Raw genomic sequence first — 23,729 nt, 5'->3', positions numbered from 1 at the left:
ACAACTGAAAGAACTGTTGACTTGGTCCAGGGCTTCCTGGCTGTAAGCCTCAGCTTTTCAACAGTACGCATAGCTACAATAATTGCCTGGAAAGATGCTGTGAAGGGCAAATGATACAACCTGGAAAGGGCTTTGCCAACTCTAAAGGCTGGCCGAATAGGGCTTCAGTATCATTACTCATTAGATCCTTTCCAAACAGGAAGAACCGCAATACTGCTCCCCGTCAGCTGAGTGAGTGGATGTTTTCTAAGTACATGCCTCCAGCCCCACCTCCATCTCGTGTGTGTGTGTGTGTGTGTGTGTGTGTGTGTGTGTGTGTGTGTGTGTGTGTGTGTGTGTGTAATCTGAGCTAACTGGTGATCCATGGAAGGCAGTGAAGGGTCAGGGGTTGCATCCATGTGCACAGGTGAGCGAGCTGACACAGGAAAACAGTGACCTCTTTGAAAGAAGAGTGCATGGGAAAGAAGCTTCCATCTCCAGCTCACCCATCCTTGGATGGGGGTGGGGACGTGACAGTATTTTCTGGTGAGGATTTTTTCAAACACCCAACTCTTAAAACCTTTTGAGTTACAACAGCTTGCATTTCTGCTTTGTGCAAGGAAATGACCCTGATAACTCCACTAGGACTTTGAATGACCCGATGTCTGCAACAGTGAGGGCAGGTGGCATGGCCTCCAAGCTGCAGTTCTCACGGGGTTGGGATAGGGCAATGGGGTGGGTGTGGGACATCAGCACCTCTTTTAGGGTCAGAGCACTAATTTGAAGACAGAAAAGTGTCCTGTCCCCCAGCTTTGATTTGACTCAAAGAATGCTATATTTATGTTGAATTTCATAAAGTATTGAAGGACGTGTGATATTTATGATTGTCAAAGGGGAACTGGCTGAGAAATTCTGGTATGTGCCATCCTGGATGGGTCAGGTAATCATGGGTTGAATCCTGGTTCACTCACTTTTCAATTGTGCCCTTGAGCAAGTCTTTCATCTCTCTGAGCCTCTTTGTGTATAAAATGAGAGACAATCATACCCACCTCACAAAACTGCTCTGAAGATGAAAAGGGAAAATGAATAACAAAGTCTTTCTAAACCTGAGGACCTGAACAGGTGTGCCTGCAGTGGGGTAGAGGACTTTTGACTGAATACACACACAAGGAGCTTGGTCAGGGTGGAGGCAGACTGAAGAACGGTAAAGTGGTTGGACTTTGGAATCAAAGCCTTGAGATGCTGCCCATCCCTCCAGGCTGTGTGACACAGGCAACTGCTTAACCACACTCATCTCGAAAGGGAAGAGTACCGACACCTCATAGAACTGTTAGGATGAAATGAGTTGTCTGATATGTGTCTCACGGCCCACAGTTAAGTGCCAGAAGAATTACTACTGTTAAGATCCTGGACAGTTCACTTCAGTCTTCCATGCTTTTATTTCTCCTAACTTCACCTTAGTTCTGGAAGCTGTGAATACCTCCTATGGGCAAAGCTCCATCCTAGGTCCAAGATGCACCAGAGGCTGGAAGCTCAGGCAGGGCTTTGCATCCTTTCCAGATCTGTGGTCTTACTGTCACCTGCTGGGACCTCAGACAATGAAGGGAAGTTAAACTTAAAGCCCATGAACCCAGGTAGCCCATTTTGGAGGGATCTGCATAAAAATGGTCAAATAGGCAAAAGTTTTAGTGCTTGGAATGGGTAAGCAAGCATCAGTTATGGCTCAGCACATGACTGAGTCTGTCTGTCCTAAACCCAGTGGTCAGAGCCATCAGGCCTTTCTGGAAAGGCTGCAGTTCCCTGAGAAATACATGCACCAAGCCACAAAAGATGGGATGAGCTACTTTACTGGATGGTAAGCTTTCACGACGCCAAAGGAAAGAGAACTCAACTGAACTTTTCATTCCATAAGACTCAATAAACCTGACACTCTCGTTTTAGTGAACTCCTTACTGGTACAGTCATTTCATTTCATTAAAATGCTCCTGCAAGAATCCAATCTTTCTAAATGTAATGAAATGTTAATGAATACTAAGTCTGACAACATTAAATTTGGTAGTGATTTAAACATTAATAAAATAAAATAAAATACTCCTGTGGTATATACTGACGTGATAAATCACAACCTGAAACTTCATGCTCTAAAGAACCCCAAAGAACAATATAGTAGTGCAGCACGAAACCACACGGAACTTCGAGAGCTAATTTTTGATAACCCTAAATTGCAAAATAGCTAGTATTTATATAGCCCATACTATATGCCAACTACTATTTTTAGTACTTTACATATATTATGGTAATCCATCACAACCACCCTATGAGGAAAGTACAAGAGTAGTTACTCCACTTTACAGATGAAGAAGCTGAGGCCCAGACATTAAGCAATTTGCCCAAAGTCACACAGGCTGTTAGGCTCTCAAGTCTGTGCTCTTAGAGTTGATTAATGTGGAACCTTTGGCTAGTGATCTTTGCTATTTCTAAAAATGAATTTAGCTTTAAGGATACGTGGGAAAGTGCTTTATGTTTATTTGTACTTAGACCAATAGGTAAATAATGAACTCTAAGACTGGTCAGTGCCACCAGAAGGTCAGAGAAAGTGGAAGGGGAAGGTCACTTCCAGTTCGGGAGCTGGGTAGAGGGTCAAGGAAAGCTTCACAGCAGTGGCATGAGGCAGGCCTTGAAGGATAAAAAGCACTTGTGTCGGGCTTCCCTGGTGGCACAGTGGTTGGGAGTCCACCTGCTGACGCAGGGGGCATGGGTTCGTGCCCCGGTTCGGGAGGATCCCGCGTGCCGCGGAGCGGCTGGGCCCGTGAGCCATGGCCGCTGAGCCTGCGCGTCCGGGGCCTGTGCTCCGCGGCAGAAGAGGCCACGGCAGTGAGGAGCCCGCATACCGCAAAAAAAAAAAAAAAGCTCTTGTCTCTTACACTTAGCAGGCGCTTACTTAATAAAACACAAATATTAATGAAGCTAATGACTCAGATAACACTAGGAAACAAACCCTAACCAAGATGCACACTGCACACGTGACAATAGCCATTCATTCCAATATCCAGTTAACTCTAGTTTCTGATTCAGGCTTGGCTGTCTACAGTCCTAACACCACCACCATAGATCACAGAGGCCAAAATCTAGTATTTTGTCTCTTCCTATGATAAACATCATTTATTGTCATGTCTGTATGCAAAAACACAACAAATCATCTTTGTTAAAAAAAAAATACAAAGCATTCTTGCTATGGATCCAGGCAAAGGTATGACTAACAAAAATTTCCTAACAGAGGTCACTGAACACTGAGGTGGACTGATTCTGGAAACTACAGTAAGTGTCTTCTCATTACACTATGAAGCCAAATTAATCAACTTTGATGATGATACACTTAAAGTGTTAAAACCAAATAAGGCACAAAATAACTCAAAATTTATTCGTACAGCAACAATCTAGAGAACATATAATTAAAATATTCTGCTGAATGTGAAATTGTACCATATTTATATCTTAATCAACATTGTAAGACTCAGAATTATTACAGCCTAAAAGATACTATTTTTTTCTAAAAAAGCAGACTGGGAGATATGGGGGTACAGGAAGGTGATTCAGATTTAAGATTCAAGTATGTTAAAAAAAAAAAAAAATCTCTTCTGCCCTAGATACTAGGCTTTTTTTCTTTGGTTTCAAAACTGGGTCAACAATCTACAAATGTGATGTTAATGAATACAGCATAAACACCTGAAAAAAATCTGATTATACCAGCAGCTTGGTGACATATTGGTAAAGCTGTTCTGTAAATGCTTCAGGGGAAAACTTCTCTTTCACCCTGGCTCTTCCGGCCAGTCCCATTGTGGCCTTTAAGGAAGGTTCATGGATGAACCTTTCTATTGCTTCTGAGAAGTCAACTGGGTCAGGCTCACACAGAAACCCTGTGACGCTGTGGACAATGGACTCCAAGGGCCCGCCTGAATTAACAGCAATGACTGGGCACTGCATGTACATGGCCTCCAAGGGAACGATGCCAAAGTGCTCATTGCTTGGTGTGTAAAGCACACACATGCAGCCGTGGAGGAGTGAGATTTTCTGTTTGTCCGAGCAAGACCGAAGGAAAGTCACGTACTGGCCTAGGTCAGACTGCTGGACCATTTTCTTCAATTCCTGGTAGTGTTGTACATTCTCCAGGACTCTCTCATCATAACCACCTGCAATGATCAGATGAACTTTGTCCCAATCTTGGGATGACAATCTTCCACGCAGCTTTACTAGGGCTTCTAGTGCCAAAGTCAGATTTTTCTTCCTTTCATATCTGTTGATGGAGAGGAGTATGAATTTTTTCCCCTTGGGGACTATGTCATCAAGCTTTTCAAGAACAGCTGAATCAAAGCTGGTGATATTCAGAGATGGGTAGAGGACATCGGGGTCTAGGTGAGACAGGGACTTGAACGTTTCCTTAAAAATGGCAGCTGTGAACCGGCTGTTGACCAAGATGCAGTCTGCCATGCCTGTGGTGTATTCCTCTACCCAGTCGATTGGGGCTCTGTATAGGCGTTTAATAAAAGAATCTCTCCTGGTGAGAAGCAGATCTGGGAAGTGACAGTAAAACAGGATTTTCTTACGCCGTCTGGCCAGCTTGAACACTGGGATACAGGCAGACACCTAGCCAAAGCAAAAATCAACAGCAGATGAAGTGACTGGTCAACTAAACTTCAACCAAATCAAAGAAACAGATACCTACCCTGCCTGCTAGTCTGTGGGCCCTTCATGGGCAATGTCTGGTTCTGCGTTGTGTGCCCCCAGACTCTCACCTGGTACGATGCCTGGTATACAGAAAGCTGGCAGACGGTTTCTGGATATGTGCTAAATATTTAAAGCTGCAAGTCCAGTGCTTTCCTCTAGAACAGCACTGTCCAATGGAAATAAAAATCTAGTCACTACACTAACAACTTCTTAAAGGTTAAATTAATTTTAATGTATTTTATCTAAAATACTATCACTTCAAAATGTAATTAATACTTAAAACGTTGATGAGATCTTCTATTGTTTTTTTCTTTTTCACATTAAATCTTTAAAATCAGATGTGTATTTTACACTTACTGCACATCTCAGTTCAGACTAGCCACATTTCAAGTGCTCAACAGCCACCTATGGCTAGTGGCTACCACACTGGACAGAGCCACTCCAGTATCTTCCTCGTCCTAAGGAAGTGAATGAATGAACTATAGTAGTTTAGAGTGTAGGCTCTGGAATCAAGATTGACAGGGTTTGAATTTCAGCTCTACTAGCTAGCTGTGTGACCATGACCAAGTAATATACCTCTCTCTCTGGGCCTCAGTTTCTTCTTCTGTAAATTGGTGACAATTCCAGTTAAAAAAAAAAACCCATATAGTTTTTGTCATTTTTAGATGCACTGGTGCATGTAAAACGTGTAAGAATTTAGTACACACTATGTTCTCAGTATTTATTGAAATGTTAACCGTAATCATTACTAGAGACTTTCCTGTTGGGTAATCTTTACAAGTCAATCTCCGGCTCACTTAACACCTGAAAAAGGTGAGCTTTAGGGATATTGAGGGATTTATCCAAAGCTACTTAGAAAATAGCTGATATGGAACTTGAATTCAGGTCTCCCACTTCCAAGCTCGGTTTTTTCTCTATCCACTACAGTCTCAGCTGCCTCATGCTTACTGACTAATTTTACACATGCAGGATATTTGGTAAATGTCCACGTTTCGCAAAAAGAAATAGCTTGTACACAAGCAAGGATGATCAAAAGTAACTCAGAAGTAATAATTAAACAAATACAAATACAAACGTGATGCCATTTCCACCTATTAGTTTGGCAAAGATTAAAATGCTGATAACATCCAATGTGAACAAAAGCATGGAGTAACAGGCTCTATCACTGTGGGAGAGTAGAATGACAGAAGAGTAGAATGACAGAAGGCAAATTTGGCAAAAGCTATTGACATTTAAGATGTACAACTCTTTGACCTATCAATTTTGACCTACCAATTTTATTATTATGAATTTCAAAGGCTATGCTTGCAGAAGTACAAAAAAAAAGGCATAAAGATGTTCATTACAACACTGATCTATTCACAAAAAACTGGTCACACTGATACTGTCCTTTAGCAGAAGAATGTATAAATGATGGTACAGTCAAACAAAAGCAAATTTTCCAGCCACTATTAAGAATGAAGTGAATCTCTAATATTGATATGTAAGGATGTCTCAAGTAAAAATTTTTGGTGAAAAAGAGCAAGTTGTCCAATAGTAGGTGTGTCATAATCCTAATTATTACAAATAAAACATGTCTATGAACAGACATAATATGCTGGTATAGCCACAGACAATTTCTGAAAGCATACAGAAGAAACTGTTAACAGTGGCTATCTTTAGGGAGTGGAACTGGAATGGGGCTTTTACATTCTAGTCTTTCTTATTATTTGAATTTTTAGTCCTGAATGTTACTTTTTAAAATAAATATTTTTGGGGATGAAAAAACAAAACACAGAAAGAGTCTAGAATAGCTAGAGCCCAGATCCAGGTGGACATTATCTACCAAGGTAAAGAACCTGGACTTTTCTCCAAAGACTAATGGGGAGCCATGTTAAAGTTTTAATAGAGACATGACATGTTTAGCTTAGGGTTTTATTAAACACATGACACTGCTGAGGAGCGGAGTGGCCTGACAGCAAATGCTACAGTGGGATGCATGTGGCTTGGAACTAGTGTTAAGAGAAATAATGCAAAACAGGGAAGACATACAAAACATGACTGAAGGCTGACTTCTAATGCTTGCGTTTCTTAGAGAGAGCACCAAGGCCCATATGCTTCAGAATCTCCCGATGATCCAGTGAAGATGCAGATTTCGGGGCCCCACCTCAGGGGCCCAGGATGAACACACCTGAGGGTGGGGCCAAGCAATCTGCCACTTTAACGGGTCCACACTAAAGTTTGAGAACCACAGTCTCACTCCCACTTTGATCTCTCCAAATCAGTTCCGATCTTTCCGAACCACAGACAGGGAGAGGTCAGCAGAGGTCATGCGGCGCGCGCTCCGTAGTGAGAAAAAGAGGGGCGGCGAGGGCCGGTCGTGGCCACCTCACCTGGTCGCACACTACCACGTCGAACTCCTCGTCGCCAAGGAACAGCACGTATAGAGCCAGGAAGATCATGCGCACGTAGGCGCAGATAGCGGCGCCGCGGCCGCCCCAGCCCAGGCTGCGAGGCAACCAGTCCCCGGCGCAGCGCACCGGCAGCTCGCTGCTCTCCGCGAAGCAGTGGCCGGGGTCGTAGTGCGCAGTCCAGATCTTCACGCTACATCCGCGCGCCCGCAGCGCCAGGGCTGCGTCTACAACCAGCCGCTCGGCGCCGCCCACACCCAGGTCCGGGTGCAGAAACAACACGGACGGTTTAGGACCCAGGTCCTCATCTTGGCCCTGCTCCTCCGCCATAGCCCGGGAGCCGCACCTTCACCTCTCACGCTTAAACGCTTCCGCGCATGCTCCTTCCTCCAGCTTCCCAGATGGCCCAAGACGGGGACCGACCACGCCCCGCGGCGCGTGCGTCGGTTAGGTCACGTCAGCGCAAATATGTAGGTGCCTAGTAACTGCCGGAGTAAATTTCTCGTCTCATCATGGCTAGATCCTCCCATTGGTTGAGACTGGACTCTAGGAAGGACGATGTGATCCAAAGGAAAAATACATGAGGTCTGTAATTCCCATACAGCAGCTCACAGGGTCTCCTCTTGCAAAATTCCTACAGGCATATCGTAGGACAGCCCAGGCGTCCCTGGAGTCAGCGAGGACCCTGCCAGCAGGTCTGGGGGCGGGACCTGAGTCAATCCCTCCGGCCGCCGGGCTCTACCGCTTCTCCGCTGTCCACTTCAGCTTCCTGCCACCCTCCTGTCTCCAGCATGGTTTGTGGCCCCAGCCGTCCCTCCTTGTCCCGGCTTCTCCCAGGCGCCGAGATTCCTGCCTTACGCTTTGTCCTGCTTCCGCGGCTCCCTTGTTTTCCCCAGCCCCCCGTGCATGTCCCGGTCTCGGCCGTCAGGGTCTGGGGGCCGGCCGGCGGCGCTCACCAGTCTCTCTCCTTGTCTCCCTCTACAGCCTGGTCCGACCCCCAGTGGTACTAACGTGGGCTCCTCAGGGCGCTCTCCCAGCAAAGCAGTGGCCGCCCGGGCGGCGGGATCCACAGTCCGGCAGAGGTAAGGCTCTTGCGACCCTCTCGGCTGTGGGCTCCGAGGGACAGGGCCCAAGAATTCGTTGGTCCTGAGAAGGAGATCCCGGGATGTTAAGATTCATAAGGGCAGAACGAGCTAGCTGCCTGTGATGTGACCGTAGGGGTAGTTAAAGACTTCTTGGTCTTTTGCGTCTCGAGAGGGAGGCAATATTTTCTTCGCATTGCTCAGCTTTGAGTACCACTCTTGAAAAAGGAAAGTTAAACTGGAGTAAGGTCATAGACAGCATTGAGAAAACCGATGTCATTAAAATGGTGTCTTTAGAGCTGAGCTCTCCACTCACATTTCTATCTGGAAGTCCCATACACACTCGGTCTAACATGACTCGTCTAATGCGCAGCTCAGTCTTTCCTTTCACCTCAGCTCCCGCCGCCAATCATATCTCCCTACGTCCATAAAGCACTGCTGTAAACTCGTTCACTCAAAGCCAGAACTTCAGCGTCATCTTGGATTCTTTTAATGCTGTCTGTATCCAGTACGTTTATATTGTACATGAAGAACTTCTCATCCGTTTTTTCCTTCTCCATTTCTACTGCCTCAGTTTAGCCCTCAGTTTCTCACATCTAGAGAATTTTCTACCTAACTCGCCTCCTCTCTAGATCATTTCCACTCTAATGCATCTTCTGCTCTGATTCTGGCACACTGCTGGTTAGTTTCTTGTTGCTGACCTTAAACACGGTGGGGAGGGGGAGAGGGTTACCAAAGCTCTTGGTGGTGGGTTTTTTTCCCCCCCAGCCTAATTGCTTCTCTCCTCTCTCTCCTGTGATCCAGCAACAGTGAGCTTATTACTGTTTTCTGAACTCACTAGACACCCCCCCATCCCCACCCCTCCGGCCATTTGTGTATATTCTGCAAGACTAGGCTCAGGGATTATTTCCTCTTGAGGCCTTCCCTGACTCCAAAGGCAATAGCAGCTACTAGTCTTCTTTTTTACTCCCAAGCATTTTGTTCATACCCTTCTAATAGCATTTATGTTTCCATGTTTATCTCCTTCATTAGACTTTGACGAAAACTGCCCATCAGCTCTATCCTACCATAAGGCTGACACAATAAATGATGAGTGAGGGAAGGAATCAAGCCACCCTGTAATCTTGGGATTTTTTTGAAGGAACCAGTGGGGGTTTTATCTAGAGAGGAAAAGACCTTGAAGAGATACACAAAAACTATTCTCAAGGATGTGAAGAGGGATGAGACTTCTCTTGTTGGCTACAGTAGGTAAATCTAAAACTGATGATTTGAACTTACATGAGACAGATTTCATCACAGAGCAAAAACAATTCCAGTAGAACTGTGAGAAATGCTAAGATGACCCTGAATGATTGTGAGTTCCCTGTCATCAAGATGTTCAAGGTAAGGCTGGGATGGACCAGCTGGAAAGTGTGTCAGGCTGTGGTGTAGGTTATTTGGGCCTGGGGTGCTGTCTTGTTCCCACCCTGGATTTCAAAGATTCTTTGTGCTGGAATGGAAAACGTGTCCTATCGGTACAGTTCCTTGGGGAGTGGGTCTAGTTAAGGAGAATTGGTAACACTGTGGCAGAGAAGTTTGATCATCTGAAAACTCTTAAAAAAAAGAGAAATCTTGTGTTTATCAAATAAATGAAACAAGTATTTACTTAATAAAATTGAAGTAACTGCTGCACAAGTGAAATGGAGAAACAAACATTTGAGGACAGATGCAGCTTATCAAGTTGGGGGTGTTGATGTCTTTTAGAATTCACTACCGCTGGGGCCAGTGTAACTCAAAAGACCATGGTTGTATGTACTGAGACACCCTACAGAGTTCCCATCTAGAATCTTGGCACTCTTCTAAGTGTTACTTCATGAGTGTAATGTAATAGGTATTGACTGTTCAAGAATATATTCCCTCTTTGTGAGTCTGTAAGAAAAAGTTGAAGCTAACAGTTAATAATAGTGCTGTGGATTATGTAGTCCACAGATTTGCATTCTATCTCATGTTCAGTGAGGTAATAGAAGTAGAACCTTAAGAAGTAACTATGGGATTTAAGGTCAGGCCAGGGTTGGAGTCCTTGCTCTGTTACTACAGGATAAACGGAAGTTGCTAGGATGAAAAGGAGCAATAACACATGGTAAACTGTAAAGCCTTAAAATGCTTCAGTGTTCAGGATTTTCTTTTTTGAATTTCTTTCTATACAGCAGGTTCTTAGTATCTGTTTTATACGTATTAGTGTATACATGTCAATCCCAATCTCCCAATTCATCACAGCACCGCCCCCCACGCTTCCCCCCCTTGGTGTACGTACATTTGTTCTCTACATCTGTGTCTCTTTCTGCCTTGCAGACTGGCTCATCTGCACTATTTTTCTAGATTCCACATATATGCATTAATATACGATATTTGTTTCTCTTTCTGACTTCACTCTGTATGACAGTCTCTAGTGTTCAGGATTAATGGGAATCAGGCATAGTAAGGTGATGGACTAGCTGGGGTATTAAGGAAGTCATCAAATAGTTATTGAGGGTACATGCCAGGCACTGTTCCAGTCATGAGGCTGTATCTGTGGACAAGCTAGTCAGGGTTTGACCTCACGAACCTTATATTCCAATGTAAGAGACCATAAACAAGGCAAATAAATAGATAATTTCAGGCAGTAAGGCCAAGAAGAAAAATAAAGTTGTGTGGAGACTAGAGGGTGGGTGAGGATAGGGTGTTCAGAGTAGGTGACAGGTGAGTAGAGACCTAAAAGAGACAAGGGAGCAAATTATGCAATGGTCCGGGGAGGAATAGGCTTCCTAGACAGGAATAGTTAAGTGTAAAGACTCTGAGGTGGGAATGAGCTTGGCTTCTTTGAGGAACAGCCAGAAGACCACCATGTTAGAACAAAGTATGTTCAAGGTTGGTTATGAAAACCATTGCGTTAGGGTATAGGAGGAGGGAGCAGTTACACAGTGGCCAGAAAGGGTAAAATAGACCCCAAAAAGAAATTTAGGAGATTAAAATGGGCTCTGTTAACTTCTACCTAGCTTCCCAATAGGGGGGATGGGAGGTATTTTGGGTACATTTTTGGTATTTCTAGGTGGCCTGAATCCTCTGCTATGTCTGTGTGCCAGCAGATGTAAGAAATCTTCAAAGAGCACAGACTGATTCCTTGGGGGCTCCTGGAGATTTTGAAGACAGGAACTGGAGTTAGGTGGGTGTGGGAATAGTAGAAAGTACCTGGGTCCTAGTCTTGGCTCAGCCGATGACTTATTATGTCCACACTGGGTTTATCATCTAGCTCAAGTTCCTTTTTATGAATGAGGAAAATTTCACGTACCTACTCCACCAATTAGATGATGTGTATCTGTGTGTGTGAAAGCTCTTGTAAGTGTATGAATTACTCTGTAAATCCCTGTACAGTTTACAATCAGTTTTCCCATAGAAACAGTCATACAGATGGAGTTAGAAGTTCCCAGGTGACCATGTAGCCCATAATTAATGTGTCTGAAATGTAATCTTTATAGTACAGTACATCAGAATCATCATTTGACACTAACTGTTTTTAGATTTCTAGCATGAACACAGCTCTTTTTGCTGGAGCCCACACTGAAACCGGGACCCCACTCTCCCACTCCATGCAGCAGGGCAGCCTCCCTGAGCTCTAGGCCAGTGCTTCTTGCATTCAGAGTGTGGAATCAAGTCTGTGGTAGGGTGAGGTGGGGATTAGGAACCAGAGTTGGGAGGCAAGAAGAGACGGTGGGGACAGGGTATTCACTTTTGGTTTCTCCCTGTTTGCCCGTCTTTTTTCAAAAATCCAGAACCAGCAGTCCACGGATAACTGGAATGGGATTTTGAGGGAGGGTGTGTTGGGATTCGGTTAATGGCGAGGGGTGGTGACGGGACAGGGCTTTCTCTCTCTTCCTTTCCCCTTCCCTAGAATTTCTGAGTTGGTGATAAATGGGCTGAAGGTTTCTTCTGACCTGTCTCATACTTACTACTTATTTTTACGTGGTACCAGTTTTGCACTGAGGGGAAATGAGAAGTGGGATTGGAGGAGTGCTGTGTGGGAGAATAGCTGTTGGGGAGGGTTTCCTAGTGACCAAGGAGAGGAGGGAAAGGATTCCCTGGCTTCCTTCCTGGTCAGTGGCATTAGTGCTGTTCGCTGCTTCTGTGTGCCAGGGCTGCCTGCGCCACACAGCTCACTTCACAAGCCTTGATCCCCTTGTGAGGGACAAGTTCTGGTTGGGTGTTTCCTGCATTTTTTTCACATCCTACCTCTGTCCAGGATCTATAGTCAGTATATCAAAATAATGAAAACAGATTGCAAAATAATATTTCATAAAATATATACTGTTTTGAGACTTGGATTACAATTACAACTTACGTTTTTTGTCTTTTTTGTAGAAAATACAGTAATTTAAAAACATTTTAAAGTAGTCATTTAAAAATCAGGTAATAGGGATTCAGGGTATTTTTAAGCAGGAGTTTTTTACTTGACTTCACAAAAATACATGTGAAGTGAAACTGAAGTGCACTGTCCAAATGAGGTGCCCATATGTGTAAGTGGATGGGCTCAAGTCAGAACTGGGTCCACAGCCGAGCGTGGCTGCCTGCTGGCTATGTGGCCTTCGGCACTTTGCCTAACCCTTTATGAGCCTCATTTTCCTCATTTATAAAATGGAGATGGTAAGTACTTTTCTGGGTTATTGTATGCATCAGTGTATGGTGGGTACTCAGTTCTTAGTGGTTATGATCAGTGGAGTAAAAGCAAGCAAAAGCAAGGAGGTATTAGCAAAGAAAAAGTTAATTTTTTGGTTCTTTACCAGTGTAATGGTAGCATATGTTATGATGCTCTGATAAGGGTTTCCAAGAAAAGGCCATTTGTCACATTTTTTCTCTTCACAGGAAAAATGCCAGCTGCGGAACGAGGAGCGCAGGCCGCACCACCTCAGCAGGCACTGGGGGGATGTGGCGATTCTACACAGAAGATTCACCGGGGCTCAAAGTGTAAGTCCTGGGAGCAGACCTTGTGTTTCTGTCCAGAATCACAGAGCCCTTTGGCAGCACTCTGTCTCTGCCACCAGTGGTGTTTGCTTTGATGAGATTTGTAATACACAGCAGCTTCCTTTGTGCCGGGTGGGCGGGGTCTGGTTTGTCCATATAGCAGCCAATTAGTTTAGGGCCTGGAATGACATCTGTTCATGGTTTGAGTGAAAGCAAGGGAACATCTTCATGTAGCTCTGTCAGAATAAATGATGGGAATAGAGAGAACTGGAGGGAAAACAGTTTAATTAGGTGAAATTGCTCATGTGGTGTTCTTGTCCCACACTGAGAAATAGAGGAGTAACCACTTGAATAGGAGCTAGGTGATTTTTCAAAGCTCTCCTGGAGGCATAGGCTGATATTATTGCAGTCTAATGGGAGTTTCTGCATTAGCCTGTGTTACCAAAAGTTCTTTGGCCTCCTTGTCGTTGGTGGGTGGTGACTGGACCCGTATCACTTCCCAAGTTCTAGGCCTGGGAATGCTCATTAGGTGATGGGATATGGGCATCTCGGGGAAGCCCTGTCCCCACGCCTCACCTCGCTTTCTGGTACTGTGAAACCTAATCCCACAGGTTTCTGACCAGGTAGGCTCTAGGACACCACTGCTTACAGCTGTTTCCTGACTGAATCCAGTGGATGAGGAATTGGAATAATGACAGCAGCTCTCATTCATATAGCACCTCAGGTTCAGAAGCTCAGATTCAGAGAGGCAAAGCTACTTGTCAAAGACAAACAGCCAGCAAGAGCTGGAGCCAGATATTCTGGGACTGTTAAATTCCATGCTCTTTCCATTCTGCCTGTTTGGTAACAGAGACACAATCAGATTTATTTGGATTAGTTTAATTAACTTGACCAGTAGCTTGACTTAGATCACAAATTTAATTTAGAAAGACTTGCCTAGAATTCTTGAGGTTTTGTTTTATTTATTGATTTTTTTTCCCCCCCTGTTATGACGAAGACTTACAAGGTGAGAATGTATTTCAGGAAATAATTCTTGGGGTTGGGGATGTGTGAGTTGGCAGCGTTTTGGTCCTTGTTAGAGGTAATTTTTCTGAATATTTCAGAGACAAATTTTGAAGCCCCTTGCTCTTCAGGGTATCCAGGGGACAACATTTTAAACCTTCTCGAGGTGGTGAAACAACTGTTCTCTTGTGGGTGAATCTGGCTTGTTCTTGCTTTGGGCTGTTGTGCAGCCAGGCTTGCTTGCTGCTGTTGTGAGTCCTAGGAATCGAGAGAAGCTATTCCTTTGCAGTGTCATAAACCACAGTCTCATACCAGAGAGAGAGGTTTTTGGTGAAAGGACATAGTTGGGAAATGGTATCCTCAAATCCACGTCTTGGAGCAGTCAGGTACCATCCTGGAGCTTGCTGTTGGCTCTTCCTGGGAGTTAGAATTTTTTTTCAGGTTGATAACAGTAGCATTTCCTGAGAGCTTACTAGAAGCCTACACCGTGTGTGTGTTAATATATTTAATACCTCAGCAACCCTATGAGAGAGGTGCTGTGATTATCCCCACTTTACAGACGAGGCAAATGATGTTTGGAGAAGGTGAGTCACAGGGCCACAGTCATATCAGCTTTATGCTTTATGGCTGATGTTACCTAACGGCGCTTTAAAGTAAGGCAGTATGATCCAGTGCATCATGACGACCATCTCTTCCTAGGTACTTTTAAGTTTGTTTACTCCCATAATTGTACAAATTTTGGAAGAACAAAATAGTGTAGCAAGGACTTGGATCTCCATGCATTGATGATTGTCCACTAGTGGACTCTTGTTACCGCCTGCTCCGCTGGGTTACTCTACTGCCCAAATTATAAAGATTCCTGGGGTCTTTTCCTATGTCCACCCCCAGGTGTACCTGGGAGGTGAAGTGACATCTTGAATTCTCCAAAACTGTTGTTGGCAAGAGGAGTCAAAAAGACGAGGCCTTTGACTGACATCAGCATTGACAGGTTGTGTAAAATCAAGGAGTTCTAACTTTAAGAAACCCATGTACTAATTCTCAACCTGGAAAGCATTTGATTTAGGGAAGGGCTGATGAGTAAAATCTACTTCCTTTCTACAGTAAACTAAATATAAATCAAACTTAATGTTGCCTAGAATGTTTGCTCCCCTAAATATAGGAACCTTAAAGCAGTAAAATGAGCACAATGTGTGGAATCAGAAAACCTGAGTTCAGATCCCTCCTTTCCATTCTGGCTCTGTGTTCTTAGGCTCTATGTTCTCATTTCATAACATTAATATTTGTTTCATCTGTGTCTTGAGCTTGTTAATCATATGGGATCATATATTTGAAAATGCTTCATAACTTATAATGAGATATTCATCTTTGTTATGCCTAGTTTATTGTAGTTAGACGATGAAGGTGGTCTTTATTAATTTGAAATAATAGTTTGGTAATTGGATCATTTGCACTTAAAGAGTTTGGGAAATTTTTTAAATTACTTTTTATTATGGAGAATATCAAATGCACGAAATTAAAGAGACTAGTGTCTCTAAGACATTAGATCCTTTTTTTGTGTATATTTTAGTATGTTTCATTAAAAGATAAGGATTCCTCCTTTCTAAATAACCACAATGCTGTCACCCTCAAAATATCCACAGTAATAATTTTTGGAATATTTTTAAATGTTGTAAATAATATTCTTCTACGGATCTTAGGTGCTTTCCCCTCCCTTTTCCCCTAGGCAGTCTTTAATATTACAAATATATTAATGTATTATTACTGAAACTAAGCCTGCCTTTTCTTATTTCCAGTGGCCCTGTTCCAGTATTGGTTATGAGTCTTCTGTTCATCGCTTCTGTATTTATGTTGCACATTTGGGGCAAGTACACTCGTTCATAGATTCCGCTACATCCATCTGTCTGTCATCTGAAGAAGAAAGGAAAAAAACCCCAACATATCTTGGACCAAAAGCATAGTGATTTTCTGTTCATGAGAAAGAAATTTTCTGTAAGCTTACTGTTTTACAGGGAACTTAATGAAAACTGATTTTAAGGAATCATTTTTTTCCTGTGGCTAATAAACTTTTAAATTCATATACCAAGTCTCATTGCTCATGCCTGGCTGCTAGGGCCCTTAGTCTCTCTACCTTTAGATTTACAAGTAAATATGCAGAAAGCATTTTGTGGAGATTGTTTTTTTGGTTGGATTGACAGTTTCTTATATGACCATGTAGTCATTCAAATGCACGATACTGTCAGTGGCCCTGGCTTGTTTTCTTCTAGGTATCTCTGTCTTGGTCATTGTTATTTTGGGTGTTCTGTGGTTTTCAAGGAGTGTGCCTATGACTCCATCAGGCAGATCTGTGTTCAAAGGCAGCTGGTACCCAGCGGAATCGTCAGAAATCATCCAGAAATCTTGGATGAAATGTTTGCTCATTCTATTCTTTGTCTCTAAAACCATACATAATATTTTTGCCTCTTCTTTCTGTCAGTTCTTAATTCTGTGGGTGTAGATGAGGGGTTTCAATCTATTTGTCACTTGTTGCTAAACCCCTTTTGAAAGAATTCATTTGATAAATTGGATTTCTTATATAAAATTTTGTTTTCATTTTGGAAATTAAAGACCTTAATAATCAGTGTGAGATACCATTTCTAAACTGAGTTGATATAATTCCAACCAAAAATAAAAATGTTTGAAGTTTCACTTAGCTTATGCTGCCTTCTGGGTATGAGCATTCACTTTTTGGTAGACCATAGGAAATACCAAGAATAGCTCAAAGGTGCGCACTCCAGGAGTCTAGGACTCTAAGCCACAATTTCTAAAGATTGAGATCCATTTAAAACGCCCTAGTTGTCCAGCAGAATCACAAAATGATGAAGAGGTGTATTAGTTTAAAAAAATCAATAATTTGGAAAACATCTTTCTCTAAGCCTATTAAAAAAATTTTCTACAACAGTTTCGTAAGTGTTTTTCTTAAATCCTGGCTGAAAAGTAATTTTAGGTCCAAAGTGCCAAATTTAAGTGGTGAAAGTATGTATCTTTAAAAATGATTTCCTAGGGCAATATATGGGTGCGTGTGCTCTTGTAAATCCTAACAGATGGCAAATTATTGGGGGAAAAAATGATGAAAAACTGGTTCCCTTTGATCTTGGGAATTGATTATTGCATGAAATAAGTATCTTCATTTTGAAATCAGAGGAAAAAGTCTCAATTTTCATTTGGAAGAAATTAAAGATGATAGTATCTATAATAGAATTTTTTTCTGATATTCTTGTTGACAGTACTAATAACAGTTAAAAGTTACACATTTAATTTGGAAAAGAAATCTGCTCCTCTGCAGGAGGGGTCTTTTTCTTTGGGGGAGAAGCTGAAGCCGCTTGGGGGAGCCATTTGGTTGTAAGGGGAGCACTCTTCACTGCACAGTGCTGCTGTTAGCCTCCTCTGCTTAGCAGTGGTCTCTAGTGGACTGATTGCTGAAAGTCACTGATTTTTCTGAGCTAGTGATTTATAAGAAAATGCTAGTTTTCAGTGGCAGAGCAAGATGCTTCATTCAGCAGAAGGAAAATTGGGGGTTGGGCATAAAAATGTACAACATTTATTATGTAGCTGTTTTTGGCTCTGATGAGACAATGCTAATACCATAGCTGACAGTCTTAGTGTTCAAGCTGTTCCTTTTTCTCTCTTTTTCTTTTTTTCCAATTTTTAAAAATTGTGGTAAAATACACATAACATAAAAAGTACCATGTTGGCAGTTTTTAAACTGTGCAAGTCAGTGGTATTGAATACATTCAGATTTTTGTGCAGCCATCGCCACTATCCATCTCCAGATCTCTTTTTCATCTTGCAAAACTGAAATTCTAAGCCCAGTAAATAGTAACTCTACTCCCCCTCCCCCTTCCCCTCAGCCCCTGGCAACCACCATTCTACTTTCTGTCTCTATGAATTTGACTTTCTAAGTACCTCATATGAGTGGAATCATATAATATTTTTTCCTTTTGTGACTGACTCATTCCACTTAGCATAACGTCCTCAAGATTCATCTACGTTTTAGCATATGTCAGAATTTCCTTCCTCTTCAAGGCTGAATAATATTCCACTTATGTATGTATCACATTTTATGTTCCTTTCTTTTTAAATAGGGATTCCTAGACTGTTGTTTCCTAGGGGATCATGAGCCATTTATAGTAATTTCAAAAACTTAACAAATTAGACCTTGACCTGCATTGAGGCTACCTTGGCCCAAAGAATCCTCAAGCTCCCTTGACTATGGGCTAAAATCTAGCCATTACTGAATGGACACAGCCCACACATGCTGAATAGAAGCTCTAAGTGATTAAAACTGGGAAAGTGAATTACATTATAACTGCAACTTGAGCTGAGCCTTATAAGTCACCGGGGAACAACCATATTAGGGAAAGCGCCCAAGAGTCCCTGAGGCTAGTGAGGGATGGAAAGACTAAGATCTCTGGGCCCAACAGTGCCTTGAACACATTCCAGTAAAAGAGTAGACGAGAAAAGATCTATTCCTGGGAGAGGCGAAACATGTTATATACCTTCTGTTTTCACACCTGTCCTAGTCTAGACTCCACTTTTTTTTCCAGGTGCTAATGTCCTCATAGGAAGAATTGAAAAAAACCTTCTGAAATGCAAATGTTGGCATCAAGTTAAAATGGATGAAAATGTCTACAAAGCTGGCTTCATTCAACAGGAAATACGGTACAGTATGTGGTGTTCCTATGCACAGGAACTCCAGAGCTGCACTGCCCCTCCCCTCAAGTGCTGCAGGAGGAGAGTTCCGGCCAGGACCAAGTTTTGCACAGGCTCCGGACGCGCAGGCTCAGCGGCCATGGCTCACGGGCCCAGCCACTCCACGGCATGTGGGATCTTCCCGGACCAGGGCGCGAACCCATGTCCCCTGCATCGGCAGGCGGACTCTCAACCATTGCGCCACCAGGGAAGTCCCCAGGACCAAGTTTGTTTGACTCTCCTAGGAGGTCTAAACTTACTGCACTTACGACCCCATCTTCCAGGCTTGGAAGTGTTTCTGACCTGGGTTCAACTGCTGGCCCTGCCATTTACCAGTTGTGAGATCATGGGTGTCTCACCTCTGTTTTTTGGGTCTCATTTTCCTTAGCTGTAAATGACTATAGATATGATAGTTCCCACCAAATAGGAAGACTAAATGAGAAGAAAGATCCAAGAGTTGCTTTGTTAATTAGCTAAGAGTTAACACGTGCTTATTCTCAGTAATTTTGGAGATGTAGGTTTCTTGTTAAATCAAAAACCTAATGAGGAATTTACTATTTGCCCCATTTTACACAAGAGGAAACTGAAGTTTAAACCACTCAGCTTGTAAGTGGAAGGGCTGGGATTTAACTCCAGATCTCTGACTTACCCACTGGAGTCACATAGATAGGATTATTAAGTATTTGGGTTGAGGGCTAGGGAAGGGTGTCACAATAGAGCTTGCACACAGAGCTTTAAAAATAACACAACTGCAAGAAAAGCGCCATCATTTGGTGTACTCCAGACATTACATAGCTTCAGTTTGAGGTTTTGGTTCCGCAGAAGGAATTGGTTTCTCTATTTCAGTCCTGAGCTTTGTTCAGTCTATGGAACTCTTGTGTTTGTAGAGAAAGTGTAGTTGTTTATTCGTTCAACAAACACTGATTACTGTGTGATATGCTTTTCTACTGGGGTTTTAGAAATGACCTGGTGAGGTGACTCATTGCTTTAAAAGGCTAGGCATTTGGATGTTAGGATCCTAGTCCCACCTGGGGCTAGTGGGGCTACAAGTCCTACATAACTGTTGATTATGGAGAAACCAGGCAGGGACCCCCCTCAAGGGCCCCTCAACTATTGGTGAAATCAGTAGTTGGGACCACAGTTTAAGAACCAGTATGCTCATGGTGTGTGGGCAATGGTGCCAGGGATTGCAAAACTGGAACTACCTTCCAGGAAATCTATACTGTATGGCCACGTGTATAACAGAGGAAGACCGGGGAACCCTGGGATACTCTAGCTGGAAGGGCTGAGAGTTCACACTGTGTTCTCCCCATTGTACAACAGAGTTCTGGGGCCCCAGAGAGGAGGGGCTTGCCCAAGATTGTGCAGCAAGTCTGTAGTAGAGCAGAGGTCAGAACCAGGCTTCCTGTTTCCAGGCCAGGGCTCCACCTCCTAACTGCACTGTGAGCCCTATTTGGGGCCTCTGCATAAGCCAGCAGACCTCTCTGGAGGCTAGACTCTGGAACGAGGTAAACCAAGTGATGGGCTTTGCTCAGTGGGCAGTGTTAATGAAAGGGAGAGGAGTAAAAGCAGCAAGGTTAGCTAGTAAAAATAAAATGAATAATGTTAGTAAATTTAGGAGAAAGTCAACGAGTTCCTAAGACTTGACAGAGAGACAAAATAGGGAGAAGCAGCCAGCAGAACTGCACTGTTTTGCACTCTTGTGACCACAAATGTTAGGTGAGCCAAGAACACAGCGAGATTGACCAACCAGGGTTAAAGTAAAGGCTAAACTTTTAAATACTATTCCTGGCCGCTCTGGCAACTAGGTCTCCTTCCCATGCTAAAGATAAAATAAAACATGCAAATTAACTGAATAGAAATCAAAGGTGTAGTCATAAACAGTCTAGATCACTCCATTTGGGTAAAGGGCTGGAAGTCTGTACCTCACAAAGCAAATGAAGACACGAGAAGAACTTGAATAAGAGGGTTAAATTAGCCCTGCGAAGTACTTGTTTTCCTCCCTATCGATGCTGGTCATAGGCGATGCAGGTGGTAAATCCTGTTCTTGCCTGTCCCTATGGTCTCAAGCTGTTCTAACAGACAGTAGTTGCTGGGAAGAAAATGGAAGCTCATTCTCCCAGGGCCCTATCTAAACTGGTTTGGGCTGTAAAATTTAAACAGGGGTTCTCAAAGTTTAGCATGCACTGGAATCACCTCAGGATAATCTGCTTCTGCTCCATGGCAGATCTGGCTAGCCCCAGACTGGGCGTCCCAGCTCTCTAAAACACAAGTCACACAGTGGGGTTTATTCCAGGCCCATCTCAGGTACAAGTGTGTTAATTTTGTCCCCCTTTCTCTCTGAAGCTTTAACTATGGTGCTATTTGTTCTGAAGTCTCTGCACTGCATCTGGGGAAATCCACCTGCCTTGCGTGGCTTTGCATTTTGTGTGTTTGTGACCTGGTGGTATGCATGGTCAGCTGGCAGTGGAGTGGAAGGCCCTGAGAGCCTGCAGAGCCCTGGTTCTCCCTTCAGTTCTCTTTGACTCAAGGCAGTACCTCTTTTCAGAGAGCATGTGCTGCCTGAATGAGCAAAACAAACTCTTGTCAGATTTCCTTTTGTGGTAGCCTTGCTGCACTGAAACCTTCAGTCAGCTCCAGGAGGCAGTAAAAACATGAAAGGTGCTGCAAGTCTTTCACGACTGTGCTGGCAGGGATTCCCTTACTGGGTGGGCCATTAGATACTGGCTTGGCACTCGCCCACGTCTGTCCATCCAGATGGTGTAAAAGGCTCTAGCCGGCACACGTCCCACCGTGGGAGAGCTGTCGGGTCCACCAGACTTGCGAACACTTCTATGAGACCCAAGTGATGGTGGGAGGGGCCAGCAAACATTTGCAGTGATGTGTGCATATCCTTTGCACTTCTTGTTGGTGCGTTTAGTAAACCGAAATTAAAGGAAATTTAGGTGAGTGGTGAGCTGTCATTCTCACCGATCTCTGAACCTGGTGCAGGCCTGATGGTCTGACCTTGCTCACTGCTCTTCCTCTTTTCTTCCTTCTCATTCCCCTCCGCCTCCTTTTCTTTTCGTTTTCTTCTTTCTCCTCTTCCCTTGACCCTCCCCCTCCCTTCTACCCTCCCATTACTCTCTTCTGTTCTACACAGCTTGAATATTCCTGGGCTATTGTTTGTACAAATACAATAAACTGTGCAAAGAAACACAATCCTCCAATGAAAGTTATTTAAAAGTAATTCTGATTTTCACTTACATTTTCCCAAGTTGCTATGGGTTGAATTGTGTGCTCCAAAATTTATATATTGAAGTCCTAAGCCCTAATACCTCAGGATGTGACCTTATTTGGAGATGAGGTCTTTACAGAGGTAATTAAGTTAAACTGAGACATTAGCATAGTCCCTAATCTGATATGAACTGCATCCTTCTAAGAAGGAGAAGTTTGGACACAGGCAGCCATACAGGGAGAACACCTTGTGAACTTGAGGACATCCATCTACAAGCCAAGGAGAGAGGCCTGGAACAGGCTCTTTCCCTCATAGCCTTCAGATGGAACCAAACCTGTCAGCACCTCGACTTTGGACTTCTACCCTCCAGAACTGTGAGACAATATGTTTCTATCGTTTAAGCTGCCCCGTTTGTGGTATTTGTTATGGCAGCCCTAGCAAACCAATACATACTAAAGGGGAAGCTAGTCCGTAATTCTCAGTGATGTTTTTAACCACCACCCTCCCTCCTGTCTTCCTAGTTCTCTCACACCTGCAGCAGCTGTGGTACCTCTTGATCTCTAAACTCCAGAAACCCTTCCCCACCACTAGCTTGAATGACTTCTATTTTTCTAACACCTCTCCTGCTGAGCAAGAAATTAGCAAACTTTTATTCATTGCTCTGGTAACTTAACCTTGAGAAAGGTGGTGCCCCAAATTGGAAACAAAAGCATTTTGGGTCACTGGAAGTGGATAGCCTTAATGTAAACGTAAATATGGCCTATTTCATGCACAAGGTGAGCACAATTTCTATTTGGATTGTTTAGTCCAGAGACTTGTTTATGTCATGGTGAACTGAGAAAACCCCAGTGTTCTGACTCAAGACCAAGAAGACCTTGGTTGGTGGTAAATTATTAGCAGGGAATTTGGTAGTGACCAGAGCTTGTTTAGCAGAGTGGATGGCATTCATACAGTAACCATAAGTCTGGACCAGTGAAGGCCTGGCACACCTAGCTAGGATTTGAGGGTATATACAGCAGCTTGGGTGTCCAGATTCAAGTTTTCACTTATGTGTATTATCCTTGCATTCCTAGAATGAGCTCCACTCTGTCACTGTAATAAAAAGAGTTAACATAGCAGGCTGAACACTGCTATTTTTAGAGGTTGGCCCCTGGCTGGTGGTCTGCAGACTTGGCATTTAAGGCTGATTGATGATGTGATTTCTCCTGTACACGAGCTTTCCTTCTGAGAGTCTGGAATTTTGGTAGTTATGCCTAGGCAACCACTGCCAATAAAATCTTTGGGCACTGAGTCTTTAATGGGCTTTCTGGGCAGAAACATCGCACACATGGTTGCATTCTTCGCTGCTAGAGAAAGGATCATTCTTGATGTGTCCCTCACAGGAAGGAAAGAGTATAGGAAGCCTGCATGGATTTCTCCAGAACTCACCTGTGTCTTTTTCCTTCCATGATCCTATTTTGTATCCTTTTACTGTAATAAACCTGAGCCATGCTGTGAGTACAACTATGTGCTCAGTCCTGTGAGTCATTCTAGAAACTCAACGAACACGTGGGTGGTCTTGGGGAATCCCTCAAAGAGTCACGGTGTCTTGCTTTTTAATGTGTTGTTGCATTGTGTCTGCTAATATTTTAT

The 23,729-nt window shown here is 43.4% G+C and overlaps 2 protein-coding genes and 1 long non-coding RNA gene across 4 annotated transcripts in view; 1 reads left to right on the top strand and 2 right to left on the bottom strand.

Moving 5' to 3' along the window:
• The window catches only part of LOC137227638 (uncharacterized), a 619,814-nt gene that overhangs the window by 5,317 nt on the left and 590,768 nt on the right, over nt 1–23,729 (bottom strand). The gene's annotated exons all lie outside the window — the stretch shown is intronic.
• ALG2 (ALG2 alpha-1,3/1,6-mannosyltransferase) lies at nt 2,485–7,518 on the bottom strand. The gene is made up of 2 exons (XM_067743827.1): nt 7,077–7,518; nt 2,485–4,623 (listed from the first exon to the last, which is right to left on the bottom strand). The coding sequence occupies exons 1-2, from the start codon at nt 7,422–7,424 to the stop codon at nt 3,721–3,723; spliced, it is 1,251 nt and encodes a 416-aa protein (XP_067599928.1). The 5' UTR covers nt 7,425–7,518; the 3' UTR covers nt 2,485–3,720.
• Nucleotides 7,737–16,229, top strand: SEC61B (SEC61 translocon subunit beta). Its single transcript, XM_067743828.1, has 4 exons — nt 7,737–7,888; nt 8,079–8,176; nt 13,052–13,153; nt 15,946–16,229. The coding sequence occupies exons 1-4, from the start codon at nt 7,886–7,888 to the stop codon at nt 16,031–16,033; spliced, it is 291 nt and encodes a 96-aa protein (XP_067599929.1). The 5' UTR covers nt 7,737–7,885; the 3' UTR covers nt 16,034–16,229.

This window comes from Pseudorca crassidens, chromosome 7, assembly GCF_039906515.1.
Source record: "Pseudorca crassidens isolate mPseCra1 chromosome 7, mPseCra1.hap1, whole genome shotgun sequence".
Classification (NCBI taxonomy): Eukaryota; Metazoa; Chordata; class Mammalia; order Artiodactyla; family Delphinidae; genus Pseudorca; species Pseudorca crassidens.
This window is presented reverse-complemented; position numbering and strand designations above follow the sequence as displayed.

Bases quoted from the DNA above. Each gene is read 5' to 3' on its own strand.
- SEC61B (XM_067743828.1), top strand. The intron at 8,177-13,051 runs GTAAGGCTCTTG...TTCTCTTCACAG, and splicing joins GGATCCACAGTCCGGCAGAG to GAAAAATGCCAGCTGCGGAA. The intron at 13,154-15,945 runs GTAAGTCCTGGG...TCTTATTTCCAG, and splicing joins GATTCACCGGGGCTCAAAGT to TGGCCCTGTTCCAGTATTGG.
- ALG2 (XM_067743827.1), bottom strand. From the start codon at position 7,424: ATGGCGGAGGAGCAGGGCCAAGATGAGGACCTGGGTCCTAAACCGTCC. The intron at 4,624-7,076 runs GTGAGGTGGCCA...TGCTTTGGCTAG, and splicing joins ACGTGGTAGTGTGCGACCAG to GTGTCTGCCTGTATCCCAGT.